Raw genomic sequence first — 13,904 nt, 5'->3', positions numbered from 1 at the left:
CTTGATGAGATAACCACAAATGACGCTACATTCGATTTGAAGAAAAAAGGGTTTCGGCTTGTAAAGTTGCATACAGCGTTGGGCCGGCACAACAAACTATCGTAGCTTCTTTCAAGGATGACCTCATTTACTTCATTCATACGAATCCGTGTTGCTAGAGTTAAAGGTTTTCCGCTGTCTGAGACTCTGCTTTATCGACTATGCTGTCAATGGTCCCGAGTAGCAAAATTAATATATTTATCTCGGCCAAGTTTTCAGAAGGTCGTTAGCGACAACTAGCACGAACTTCAAATAATTTGCTTGCAAAAAAGCTTCTTGAGCCTCAGAAAGCAGATTCGAGCGTTCGAACTAAAATCTCTATTCATATACTGTCCTTCTGGGTTTGGTTGAATCGATCATATGAATTTAAAAGTGGTTGACATAGCGCGGGATATATTGGTTCGTATTCATTCAAATGCGTACACAAGTATTTTATACTTGTTTGTTAATGAACATTTGAGCATTTGCTGATGCGCTTTAGTGATGTAAAGTGATTGAAATAATGTAATATTCATTATTAATTTTCAAGTAAAACTGGTCGGTACGACCTTGTGTTATCAATACAATTCTATGCTATCTTATTATAAGTCCCTTCTATTGCAAACATTTTACATAATTCCAGTAAATCATATACGACTATTTTCTAAAATCACATACGACTATTTAAAAAAAAACATATAATTGTGAAACAACCCAAACTGTAATCAACATTAAAATTTACCATGGACCAACAGATATGGCTATTAGAGTGAGACACGGTCATAAGAAAAAAAAATAAAATTTTTGCTCTGAACAACTTTCTGAATTCCATTTGGGTCCTAGAACAATATTGTGCAAATTCTAAACTAGATCTAACTATATTTTTGCGCCCACGGTTTAAAGTTTACATGAGATTTCGCATGAGGAAATCGACTATAATAAAATAATTCTTCCAAGAGTCGCCCATTGTCTCCGATGTGTAATTTTTATAGGAAATTCAGCAGAATTCTAATTTTCGTCCCACCCTAATGACTATTACTGTTTCTACATTAATTGAGCCTGTTTTCACGTCTGTTTTATTTTCAACAACATTCTTTTCGGCTCCTACTGCCATAGATAATAATTCACTGCTCAGACGTTCCATTCAATTCAGGGAGGAATAAGATTTTCTCCTTTCATTTTTCCCATGGGTGCGATGTAAACAACAACGAAACAGTTTTTAGCCGGTACAAAGTAAAATGGCGTGATTGTTGTTTTCAATTCGCGGATCAAAATGAGTACGTTGCTGCTCACTACTTAAAAAAGATATTTTACAATCGACTGCATTCAACGAACCATTCAGCAGGCGTCTAGTATAAGTCCCATATTGAATGATTTTTAGACATTTTTTGGGATTCTCAGTGGTAATTGTTTATATGGTATATTCAATGGGGACATTGTGGTGTCATTCCTCCATGCGAATTCTACTCTGGAATTCGACATGTTCTTGAATCACATAAGACAAGCAAGCTAGAAAAGGTTAAGACTTATCCAGCTGCGTTGGTATTGTATCATTTTGATGTTTGAAATGGGAGGCAAACAAATCGTCTACATGGCGAAATAGGAGACAAACAAAAGCTCATCTGGGCTTAAGGAAAGGGTGATGGTATAAAAATGGGAGGTCTCAGTGTGCGTATTTTAAACGTCAGATATCTCAATTGCACAACAAAAAATTCTTTTCGAGAAACATTACAAGAATTTTTTCCTTACTTACAACTTTAAAAAAATCTAACACAGGTTGTTTTGCCAACAACACGACCAGACACTCAATGCAATTCGTTGAAAAAATGTCCGAGGAATTGACTGTCAGTTAGCAGTAGATTGAATACCTGCGATAATGATGGAACATTAATTTTTCGCGTAACACGGCATTGATTTTTGCATTTTTGCCTCGCAGTGTATTTTAACCAAACCCGTCGAAAATTCAAAGTTCGCCTTCGAGAGCACAAACACTGTAGAAAACGAAAGAGCTTACGACTCCAGTGTGACAGCACACTAGAGTGATAAGAAAAATATAATTCCTATCGGCCCACCCCTGAGTAGATTCCTAGTCCGACCACGAGCTCTTGTACCAAATTTGAAGCAAATCGGACAAGTCTAGCTACCGGACCAACGTGCTTGAAGTTTGTATGGGATTTTTCGACAATTTACATATAGAAAACCCACTAGCCCGCATTTTCGTCGCTAGGTGGCACTGTATGCATCGTATTATCACAGTAAGTGAAAATAAGAAAGATAATTTAATTGTCCACAACTTTGTCGAAGACTGCTGGTCAATCCAGCTTTGTTAAAAGAAGTTATTGAACTTTTAGCGAAGTGATGTCTGAGTCAGTTTTGCATGGGGCCTAGCAGCACATGGTTGTGTATCAGTACTCGATTCGCATCAACTAAACGTTTTTGTGAAATAATGGTTGGATTTAGCTCAATAGTATGGTCAGAAAAAATTGTAGTACATAGTACGAGTTATGTTTTGGTTAGAAACGTTTAGTTCCACCTGTTGCCACATAGAGGGTACCAACACTAACTTTTCAACGGAGTACTTACTGTCAGTTGTAAAAGAGACCAGCTCTTGTTTATTCGATGCTATTTATGTTCGTACTGATCGACTTTTCAAGCAATGCACGTTAAACAATAATCTCCCATAATTGGGTTAATAATGCTCGATTCCGAACATAACACATTGAATTCTTTTAATCCCTAAGTGAGGTAAATAAATACAGATAGGTAAACACTACACGTACGATTTTGAAACCAACCGTTCTTAGGGGGCAAAATGAGATACATATACAATATTAGGAAGGCAAAAAAAATATAAAAATCGGTATCTTTACGGCAAATTTCTTCACTTGCATGAAAACCGGTTATCAGCTAATTACTCACCAGTTATCCAAAACTGGTTTTAAGCCGGTGAAGAAATTGGCCCTTAGAGTATCCGTACACTGAGAAACAAAAATATGCATAGTTAGCATACTTTCTATTCCCGTTCTGCTGCTGTGATTTTTATGCATTTTCATGTATATACTTCTAGTAAGCATTCAATGAATGGATAGACCGAATATGTCCAATGCATAAAATTTACAGCAGAAGAAATGAGAGGCGGATAGAAAAGTATGCTATTGATGTGTAAATAAATTTCTGCGTGTATAGATCGGTATATCTGGCATCGTTGCTGTCAATTTCCATATTAATGCTGTGTGTTTCTGTTACCGTGGTACCGCATCTCAGGTACCGCTGTATCGCGAATGTGATCGCATTCGCGTCAACAAACAAAGACGATCATTCAGTCAGTGGTTGTTTCGTGACTGCCAGGTGAGGTTTGTTGAAGGTGAACAAGGAGTAATCAAACCAGCAGAAAGATCGTGAAAGTGCTTAGTTCGACGAGAACATTTCAAATGGGCCGATAAACAAAACGTAAACAATTCCGGTTAATACTTACTTCAAATGGACACTAACAAAGCTTTATACATACCTTAAATAAGACGATTCTCAAACCTGGCTGTTGGGGAAATAATGGATTATCGAAAAGGCACATAAGCAAAATAACTTGTTTTGCTTATGTTCCCTTTCACTTCCCCTCAAAAATTAACGGCTCATAAACACCAAACAACAAAACGGAAAAAATTGTTTATGGGCCCTTTTCTTAATGAAAAAGACTATACTTGAAAAGGGAACAAAAACATCGCAACACCAAGAAAGGGATCAAAATAAACGTCACATAATCATTTGCTGTAAACAAAAGGGCTCACCCGCACGCACTATAAGCAAACGTCTCGCCGAAAAGGGATTATGGGAGAGGGCACAAAACCAGTGCGATGTTTCAAAAGGGACCAAAACATTTATCTACAAAAAACGTTCAAAATACAATTGTTTTAATAAATCTGTTATATTATTCGGAAAAAATGGTTAATTTAACACGGCATTGAGTTGTTTGGTACTTAAATCAAGCTCCTGTTCATAAATGGGAATATAAAGTACGAGGTAATTTTTCAGACGCCATTTTCTCAACATGAGCATATTGTATATAATGCCTTATGAAATGTTGACGTCGAGTTATTTGTCATCTGTGTACCGTGCTGCTGATGTATAACCAGTATAAAATTTAAGGTAATGAAAAATTGCCATCATTTGAAGGGACAGGAATTTCTTGCTTCATTCGGGAAGAATAGAGAGTTGCGTATCCAGTGGAAGTCGTTGACCTACTTTGAGAGGTTGAACATGACTCTTTCCTGTCGTTTGCCGTCGTCATCATTGCAGTTGCTGCTTTTGTTGCACTCATGGATGAATATTTTATCGCACAAGACAGTTTAAGCCGCAGATGTAATTGATTTTCGGGAAATTATTGATGTTTATTAATAGAATAATTTTGGTTGTGCCTCAACCAGACCGTCATCGTGGAAGCTGCTGTAGGTCGTGGTTCGTGTGAGTGGTGAAATCGGTTTTTGCTGTACGATCGGGGTTCAATAATGTAGGGTATTGTCAATTTCACAACAAATTGGTATATCACATACGCGGGCTCAATCCTTGAAAAATGTAATAAAAGGATACACGTACGCATTAGGTATTACATTAAATGTTGAATTGCAGCCTAGTATTTAATTGGTTATTTAATGTGATATGGAAATTTTGTTGGTTCTAATGCTCACGGCTGATGATCATGGTGGTTTAGGTAGTGTAGTTAGAATTATAACTATTATTTATTCTGTTTTGTAATTTATCACACAGAATTCTGTCACATGCGCTTGGTTGGAGTGGGGAAACAGTTCCTTAATTCATATTAGCAAAGCAACGTTTAAGGTCTAAATGACTAAATGAAACATTGAAAAACATTTTCTGAATATATCAAAGATTGTTTTATTTTTTTATCTTTCAGATTCAGCAGATTCATCCAATCAGCCACGTATACAGCTACCCATGATTTACAAAGTTCTCTGCAATACAATCGTGATCGTTGATTTGCTTCTGCTTGCGCGATCATCCGGTAATACTCATCACAACATTTAACCCCACCCACTGTTGCCCACAACAATGTAAAACTCACAAAAAAACCGCCCATCGTCTACGCGCTTGCACAATGTCGATCAACGTTGCTGCTGCCAATTTTGGGTGCTTCGGTTACCGTGGGAAGCGTTCAATTTAAAACCGATTTCGTCTGCTTTCGTACCTCCAGTTCTCGAATGCAATTGGATGTGAACCACCGACGTCATGGCCACTGCCGAAACAATTGTTTTAACGCCCCCGTTGCTAACCACTACCGGCAACGAGGAAGGAAAAGAGCTCAACGGTATCGTCTTCGAATCGTTCAGTCACACGGCAACGATCCTGAAGGGACTCAATGAACTGCGCCTCAAGGGAGTTCTGGTGGATGTGGCCTTACGCAGCAATGGGAAAATATTTCGGGTGAGTTTATCGAAAGAATAACTTTTCATCGATTATGGTAGCCGGTATCAGCAGTGTTGCATAACTTTGTTTATCGCACTGACTACGCGTTGCTACGCCAACCCAGCTCAGCTCTAATTGCTCATTATAATGCATGCTCTCGTTGTCTTTAGCTTTTGTTTCTGCGGTGAATGCTTTTTTCACATCATTAAATAACTAACGGTATATAGTAGACACAGAGCGTTTCTGCAATGTTAATTATCTTTCGATCCGGAAGTATGTTTTTGGAACACAGATGACCTGCTTATTCAGGGTCACGTTTGAGAAATGTTCATATATACCCTATAATATTTAAGCCACGAGCATTGAGTTCTTTTGCAACATGGCACAGCGTAGTATTCTACAGGCTACGCCTCAACTCGCAATTACAGCATAGGACTTTTTTGCGCTTTGAATTTACATGTCCGACATGTTTCTCCCAAACAACTTGTTTGCTTGGTTAATCGTATGTGCTAACAACATGCCTTTTATCAGACACCTAATTGATGTTAGGTTAGCGGTTTGCATTTGTTTTGTGTTTCATCATGAAAACATGAATTGTTTTTTTATTGTTATGCCTGACTTACACGTGGAAAAGTTTTAAAATCACTTGAAATTCAGAAAAAGAACGTTAACTTCCTCCTAATCGAAACCTTATTTATTGTTTCAACAAAACAAAAACACCAACAGGCTCACCGTGCCGTCCTGTCCGCTTGTAGTGAATACTTTCGCGCAATGTTCTCCAGCCACACGCGCGAGTCCAGGCTCAGCGAAATAGACCTATGCAACATATCTCCGCTTGGGATCGAACTGCTGCTGGAGTACATCTACACTGCCAAACTAGCACTGAATCTGGCCAACATTCAGGAGGTACTATCCGCGGCCAGCTACATCCAGCTGGAATCGGTTGTTGAAGCCTGCCTCAACTATCTGGATCAGCAGCTTGATCTGGACAACTACATCGATGTGTTGATTATTTCCGAGATGTACTCGCTGAAACGACTGAATCATAAGGTGTACCGATTCATCTGTCATCACTTGAATGTGATTTCTAAATCGGCCGAATTTTTCCGACTCAGTGAGCGACAGATCGAACTGATTCTGGCAGGGGATTACCCGGTAACCTGTACGGAGATCGAGGTACTGGGAATACTGCTGCGTTGGATTCAAGCAAACTGCGATGTGCCACCCGATGCGGCTTCCTGTCAGGTGAACTACCGGCAATTGATTCGGAGCAACATACGGTTTATGGACATCTCGCTGCAGGAGTTGTACAATCTTCTCTGTTCGGAGGAGTTCAATTTTCGCTGGATTGATAGGTAATTGATCTCTCTCATACCGTAGTATAAGTTTAAAAAAAAGACCATGCTTTATTTTAGATATGAACTGTACGACCTTATCATGAAGATTGGGGAGCAGCAGTGCATCAAGTACAAAATTTCGCCTCTGAACAAAATTCAAAACTACCGTGGATTGGAGCTGGCAATCATCAAAATAGGAGGTTTCGACCTGTCCGGGATAACTAATGAGATAACGTACTGTTTTCCTGGGGGTGGTGATAACAGCAGTCATCAAGCGAAAAATCTAGCCGCCACTACCGGAAAAATTAAGCTGATCAGAAATAAATCGCTCGGCGAAGGCACCAGTCAGCCAGTGTCAAACAGCTTCGATGATAATGCAACGAAGACGGTAGGAAAGCGCAGCAACAAGGAGGTCAAACTAACCGGTAAGTGGCGCTACCTTACAACGATTCCGCACATTAAACAGAGTAACTTCGGAGTTGTCGTTCTGAATAACAATTTGTATGTAATCGGTGGATGTTACGACATTTCACTGGAGGAGTACATACACCCTTTCGGTTTCCGGTACTGCCCGATAAAGAACAAATGGGAAACGATCGCTCCGTTGCAGCAAGATCGCTGTCGATTTTCGTTGAACGTCGTTGGCCATAGTTTGATTGCGGTTGGAGGAAATAGCGAGATGGATGACGACGGAGACCGCTCGGTTTCAACGTGCGAACAGTACGATCCCATTGCAGATAAATGGGTTTACGTTGAATCGTTACCGGAGTATCGAACTCAGCACGCGGGGGCAGCATTCGGCGCTACACTGTACGTCTCCGGCGGGTTGGATCTGTACAGTGGAGTTCTTGCTTCGCTGTGGAGTTACTATAGCTTCAACGATAAGTGGGAAAAGCTAGCGAACATGTTGCACCCCCGGGCGGATCACGTGATGTTTACTATTAATAGGAAACTGTACGTCTGCGGTGGTTGGTATGAGGTGAACGGGCAGCGCGTCTTGGCCGACAGTATTGACTGTTACGATTTGTTCTGTAAGGCTCCCGCGTGGCATCAGGTGACCAAGATACCCACCCCCAAGTATCACGCTGGAGTTGTGGCGGTACAGGAAAAAATCTACATCATTGGGGGGTTCTGTTCGGATGATATTTTCCGACATACGGCGGCCAGCGTGGAGTGCTATGATGTAGGCGCAGATCGATGGTACTGTTTGAAAAAGTATCCGAAGAATATCTGGGAGCATACGTGTGCGAATTTGTACATTCCGAAGTATCGCGATGATATGGAGGTGATCGATGACAATGACGATGGGGAAGAAGCGGAGGACGATGAAAGTGATAATGCCAGCAGTACTGCCATTTGAAAGGAAATTTCAGCTAAGATGCTGCTAACGTTTTTAGACCTTGTAGCCAGTTAAGGAGTATTTATTTATTATTAATATATGTTTGTTAGCCATTCGAACACTGGAAGCATACGGATGAATAGAGCAGCGGATGGGTCGGCTTCAGAGACGAGTTGTCCAATATGAGATAGTAATGGAATTCTATTTTAGAAGTTTTTACCATGGTATTGAACCGAAGCATATGTTTTAAGTTATCCGCTGTTCTTACACTCTGATTCTTACTAAACAATTGAATTGAAGAACAAAAAGAAACACCCTCTATGTGTCAGTAAGAAAAAGGTTTCTGAAATGCTCATTGATTGTCAAAACGGTATCGCCATGACGCACAGTCATTGAATATCTTGAGCGCTAGTACATCGCGACGGAAAAATACGCGCAACCTTTATCTTTTTCAACGATCAAACGGGATTTAGAAATACAGGAGTCAGAATCCGTACACCACTGGTACAAATCTCTGATAAAAATATGGAACGCTTACCGAGGAGAAAGAACACAAAACGAAGCAGAATAATGCATATATATAGTTTACTCAAACATTTTAGAGTTGCGCCATTTGATGATAGCTGATGGAGGTTCATTGTAGATTGATTTCGACTATTTCCAGCATTTGCTTGACACCTTGGGAAGCCTTCTCGAACACGGTCTGCTAGCTGTTAATAAGATCTAACTCTACAGTTCCTTTGCTGCTGACATTTCATTGGCCAGCGCGACGGGTTTAGCCAGAGACTGAAAAAGAAGTGTAGTGAATGGATGCTGGATTTTTAATCCATTATGATGACAAATTTGGTAGCTCAAATGGAATAGATCTGTTTACGCAACGGTCTTTCAAAGTCCGAAAGAGAAAGTCATTGTTATTGGGGTTTGGAGTTGGTTTGGAGTGTGAAAGACGTCGCTGCACCAAACAACGCTGAAAGTTTCGAGGATTGTCATCTTTGCGGATAACGGAACCATTGGTAAAAGAGTCAAGCCCGGTCGGGAGTCTACAAGCATTCATTCAGGTAAGGTCCGTGTTGTACACATCATCGTTATCAGGCGAGTGGATTAACCGCTGCCGTTTGGCTTGTAACTTGGACATCGAAGGGTTCGATAATTACATGGTACAGCTTATTACCCACTTCAGCCATTACTGCATGATATGTACTCTCGTATCTATTTCTTTTCATCCCCAAACATATGATGGTACTAGCGTTTTTCTTTGGTGGTGGTCTTAGATCATCCGGTTGTTTTGTTTCTGCGGTCTTCCTTGTTTAGAGTCCCTATTAACAGGCGTTTATTGATGTTGTTATTGACCCGGCTGGCTGATACGTGAACTTCTATTCTCTGAAGTACAGCTTTTTATCTTGGTTGGCGGCTGACTGTCTCATCTGTTTAATGTAGGTTATTTGCTCATTTTTCTCATCTTTTCGCTTAGTTGCCTTCATACGTTTTATAATCAGCTCATCTTTTTCTCCATCGTTCTTTACAGCTGCTCTTTCAGATGATAATTTGGTTGTGCTATGGACTTAGCCTTCGTTCAACTATTCTACTCGCTTGTGCGCTTCCGGGAATGTCAAATTGTAGCGGATTTTATTTTTTCTCCATTTTCTGCTTAGAAACCGAGCAGTGGCGGCTCGTTGGATGGTGATTGTACTTACAATTTCGGCAGAACGCAGTTTCTCACTCTTCTTTCACCGCACAGTTAAAGCAGCGTTAAAGGCCAGGGTATCGAATAAGGCTAAAATTATTATTACCGTGTCCCTTGAGGATCTAGTGTATCCTTTGAGCTTCACGGGTGCATATACTTCGGTAATCTTCTTTCGCTTATCAGTTGCAACCATCTTGGATAACACCGCATGACGTTGGAATCTACTATGTGGCACGGTCACTCGATACTAACCCCAAATGAACAAAAAGGTGAAAAATAGGAAAGATCTCACCTTGTTTGATTCTACGTTGTCTTCGTGACACTTGGTTGCTATTTTCACCAGCTGAAGCAGAACTATATAACACGACCGACTTACTGGGAAGAAGCATCCTAAAGGGCATAGACGAACGAGAAACACCGTGTTCTGTGTGAAGCAAAGGTCTCGCTCTTCGTGAGCTTTTCGCATAGCTCTTGACAAATAGTGAGCGTAATATCGTAGGATATGACTGATGGAACTTATAGCATGTCACGAAAAACACGGAATGTTACTGGGTATATCTCGAGAAAGTGCGATGCTGATACCACACGGCACCTGTTTCCAATTCAGATGAATAATATAAGAAGTGGCGATATCACAATTACTTCTTTTTTCCCTTTTTCAGATAGCCTAGAACTGCAAAACGACGATGGAATTGCCAACTACGAGGCATATTTCAATGGACAGTACATACAGGGAAGGCAATCAATGAACTGGTCGAATGTGATATTGTTTCGAAGCCGAAAATTTTCCTGCCGGGACTTGCCGGTGACTGAACATGATATTGCATCGACAGTACGATCCATCGAGACGCTGGGTGAACTGTGCCACGATAAGCTTGAGTTTGCATTTGGAAGGAACCACCATTAATCGTAAGTTTTTTAAGATATTTCTGAAACAAGACCTGTAAAGCTCTTAAATCATTTACACCATCTCGTTATTATCTTGGATTTGCGTTTCGTCTGCTTCTCATCAATATCTGGCAGACCGACTTGGTCACCAGGTAGATGCCAAATTCAACACAAAACACAGCTTGCGTTCACAAGCAAAGAACTGGTAATGGATGTAGTCCCGGAATAACTGCGAACTAGAAACATGGTCTGGACAGATACCAGATTATGGCCTAATCGGTCTGTCAGGTACTAATGAGACGGGGTCGACTTACTGAAACCGTTAATGCAAACACAACTCAGGTGGTCGAGATTGTTGTCTGTATTCTGTGTCAAAGGTCTGGTCATCGTCCAAATAGATGGAAGGAGATATAAACAATTGCCAAACATTTGTTCATGTACCATTTTATTCGTTCATACTGTTTAACCTAAAGCAAGTAGGCACATTCCTCAATCATTGCCATTTGATCAAAGTTTATCTCTGTAGTAGTGTACATTGGTTGATTTATTCACCAGTCAACATTTCCAGCAGCTTATGAATTAATTCTTCCACGCTCGCGCAATTATCCAATCCAGATAGCTGGCCACTCGGGTATAAACTCCAGCATAGTTTTCATCTCCACAACCGGATCCAGTGGAGACCACCCCGACTAGGTAGTATTTGTTATTCTGCCGCAAAACCAGCGGTCCCCCCGAATCACCTTCGCAAGCATCAGTGGCGATACCTTCCTCGTTTTTCTCTCCTAGCGCGCACAGCTGCTTCTCAGTGAGCTTGATTGAATGTCCACCTGTTGTGAAGCGAGCCTGACAGGAACTTCGTAGCACTGGGTTTACAGCTCCCTTTAACAGAGAGTTTGGCAGTTTATCTGAAACAGAAACAAGCAAAAGTCAATATTTCGATTCGTTGTTCTTTGATTCATTTTTCATTACCTGTATTATTTCTTCCCCATCCCATTAGAGTTAGATTGACACTCTCAAGTAGATCTATCGACGATGTATGCAAACAGATGGCCTGAATTTGAGAGTTCATCGTTACAGAACTTCGCAGCTCAACCAGTGCAATATCGTTCTGCTTCGTTGTACGGTTGTAACCTAGATGTCGGTGGATTTTGGCAATCGGAAAATTATCAGCCATTGGATCGTCCGCTTGGTTCGTTCCCAGGCTAACCGTCGTAGGTTTGCTATTTTTGAAACAATGTGCTGCTGTGAGAAGAAACCGGTCCGATATAAGCGCCGCCCCACACCGCGTTAGGTTGTCATCGTAGTGTATCAGACCCATAAAGGGGAACTCACCGACCAAGGCTTCCTCGACCACGCCCACCGCGTGATCCGCTATTTTGATCTTGATCTCCACCTTTCGAACCGTACTGCAGGCATTCTCCACTATCCGTGCCGATGAGTCGAACGTTGCATTGGGTGCCAGTGAACAGCAAATAACCGGCTCATTGCCGGCAAACTCACAGTGCAGCTCGTTGGCACGAATACTTTCTCTGCACTGACTTGCTTTGCGGCAGATTCCGGTTCCGCCACTTTTCAACGAGCAGGAATCACCTTCTGGAAAGTGAACGGTTGTGATTTTGCGCTGGGGGAAGCGAGGGGTTGCACACGATCGTGACTTCTGCGATGCGGAATGAGCAAGTTTTGGAAAAATAAACTCGAAAAAAGGTTTTCAAAAATTGTATGTTGTGATCTTTTTATTTGAATGGGAGAATCGTTTGACAACTTCGAACCTTATTATCTCAGAGCATGCTTAGATACCCGTCATGTCTAGCCACGAAATGCAAAAGAGCATGCAAGTTGTATAGGTGTAGGTGTTGTAGCTTCCCTGTAACTGTCTCTTTCGGCAAGTTTCTTCTTCTCTGTATATCTAGTAGCAGGGTAATGTGCCCATATTAACTCTATTGGGGAAGAAGATGCTACACTGATTTGTTAATTACTCAGGCTAAAAACTGATATCAATATCTTTGCTTCGTTTTTAAGTATCAGTATAATAAAAATGGATGAATATACGTATTTTACCACAACTGAAACTCGAATAGAGAGTCGCAGTTTTAACCAATGCGTTGAATGACGCTGCTCTAATGAACGGTTTCAAATTTGTCGGCTGATAATAGGCATATTTTGAAAATCGGCTAATTATCCACAAAACATTTCGCTTGTCCTGTCAACTGTGGATGGTGCTTGTTTGACAGAACTACTTAAACCAGTCACTGCCGAACTGGGTACCGTGGTCAGATACTAGATTATACACCTCAAAGTCATTACAAAAATCTGAAAGTAGGGAATTCATTACCTCTTAAACTTCCCAAAAAATTCAGATCGGGTAGCTAATGTTTGATACGCGCTCAAGTTCTTGTAGTGCACCGGGAAGCGATCTTCATTTTCAACTTCGAACCACCTATGTCGATGATAATTCAATGATCACTGACCTACACTACGGTTAACGCGGTAAAACACTTTTTTCCCTTTTTTACTGCATTTACACGGTGCACCACTTGCTAGGCTATAGATGTACTAAGACGACTACGCCAAACAGTGGTGATGATTTAATAAGGTGCGAATCAGGTATTGCCAAAAACGTTTGCCCAAACCGGTTCCCAAAAAAAGGTTCAAATTGCAGAAGTCAGACGTGTCCGAAACAAAAATATAAGTGATCTCTCACCGAAACGCTGCTCCTTTATTCGATCAATACTCTGGGTCATCGTGTGTTTCCCGAAAATCGCCAAAAACAACAACAGTGCCCGCATGTTCATCTCGTTTCAGTGTTACTTTCTTGAATGACTAGTTTTGTTTACAGTTTTTTTTCGCCTAGCAGCTCCGTGGACATTCGCGTCGTTGATAGTGTGTGAGGAATTTTCGTCGTCGCGGATCAGTCGCTTATCGCTTCGTTCGAATGGAAGTTTCTGTTCTTGACGTCACACCACATTGTAGACTTTCGGAGAACTGCGTGATCTTTACGCCCTAGTAGACAGATGTAATATGAGATGAATCACGCGTTCAATCCAATCGAAATTATCATAGTTTTACGTTACTGATTGAAACTATCGCGAAATATACTTGGTAGAAGTCACTGTCCGATCGATTCCGAAGCTACTCAACGACTGTTCTCTCGAAGAGAACTGATCTCAGAAGAACTTGTGAGTGGCGGATGAACTTCACGCGGTTGAAATAAGCGAGCTCT

General features: G+C 41.0%; 2 protein-coding genes across 4 annotated transcripts; one reads left to right on the top strand and one right to left on the bottom strand.

The window, feature by feature from the left end:
* The first annotated feature begins 4,105 nt into the window (after window positions 1-4,105).
* LOC131690965 (kelch-like protein 32) lies at window positions 4,106-8,231 on the top strand. The gene is made up of 4 exons (XM_058977070.1): window positions 4,106-4,161; window positions 4,928-5,454; window positions 6,163-6,791; window positions 6,852-8,231. The coding sequence occupies exons 2-4, from the start codon at window positions 5,260-5,262 to the stop codon at window positions 8,131-8,133; spliced, it is 2,106 nt and encodes a 701-aa protein (XP_058833053.1). The 5' UTR covers window positions 4,106-4,161; window positions 4,928-5,259; the 3' UTR covers window positions 8,134-8,231.
* A 2,899-nt stretch (window positions 8,232-11,130) lies between these two features.
* Window positions 11,131-13,846, bottom strand: LOC131690947 (trypsin I-P1-like). 3 transcript variants are annotated; one of them, XM_058977052.1, is made up of 4 exons: window positions 13,751-13,816; window positions 13,386-13,684; window positions 11,654-12,277; window positions 11,131-11,589 (listed from the first exon to the last, which is right to left on the bottom strand). In XM_058977052.1, the coding sequence occupies exons 2-4, from the start codon at window positions 13,474-13,476 to the stop codon at window positions 11,264-11,266; spliced, it is 1,041 nt and encodes a 346-aa protein (XP_058833035.1). In that variant the 5' UTR covers window positions 13,477-13,684; window positions 13,751-13,816; the 3' UTR covers window positions 11,131-11,263. The 3 variants fall into 3 exon arrangements, with proteins under 3 accessions (XP_058833035.1, XP_058833043.1, XP_058833026.1); XM_058977060.1 differs by having other exon boundaries at window positions 13,756-13,810; XM_058977043.1 differs by having other exon boundaries at window positions 13,386-13,846.
* Between the last annotated feature and the right edge of the window lie 58 nt (window positions 13,847-13,904).

This window comes from Topomyia yanbarensis, chromosome 1 (assembly GCF_030247195.1).
Source record: "Topomyia yanbarensis strain Yona2022 chromosome 1, ASM3024719v1, whole genome shotgun sequence".
In the NCBI taxonomy this organism is placed as follows: domain Eukaryota; kingdom Metazoa; phylum Arthropoda; class Insecta; order Diptera; family Culicidae; genus Topomyia; species Topomyia yanbarensis.
The sequence above is the reverse complement of the archived record's forward strand: the minus strand, read 5'-3'. Positions and strand labels throughout refer to the sequence as shown.

What these genes read in the sequence shown, in the direction of transcription:
- LOC131690947 (XM_058977043.1), bottom strand. Translation starts at nt 13,476, where the DNA reads ATGAACATGCGGGCACTGTTGTTGTTTTTGGCGATTTTCGGGAAACAC. An exon ending in AATAAAGGAGCAGCGTTTCG is followed by an intron (nt 12,278 to 13,385) that starts GTGAGAGATCAC and finishes TTCACTTTCCAG; the next exon opens with AAGGTGATTCCTGCTCGTTG. An exon ending in ATGGGGAAGAAATAATACAG is followed by an intron (nt 11,590 to 11,653) that starts GTAATGAAAAAT and finishes TTTCTGTTTCAG; the next exon opens with ATAAACTGCCAAACTCTCTG.
- LOC131690965 (XM_058977070.1), top strand. Translation starts at nt 5,260, where the DNA reads ATGGCCACTGCCGAAACAATTGTTTTAACGCCCCCGTTGCTAACCACT. An exon ending in GCAATGGGAAAATATTTCGG is followed by an intron (nt 5,455 to 6,162) that starts GTGAGTTTATCG and finishes AAACACCAACAG; the next exon opens with GCTCACCGTGCCGTCCTGTC. An exon ending in AATTTTCGCTGGATTGATAG is followed by an intron (nt 6,792 to 6,851) that starts GTAATTGATCTC and finishes GCTTTATTTTAG; the next exon opens with ATATGAACTGTACGACCTTA.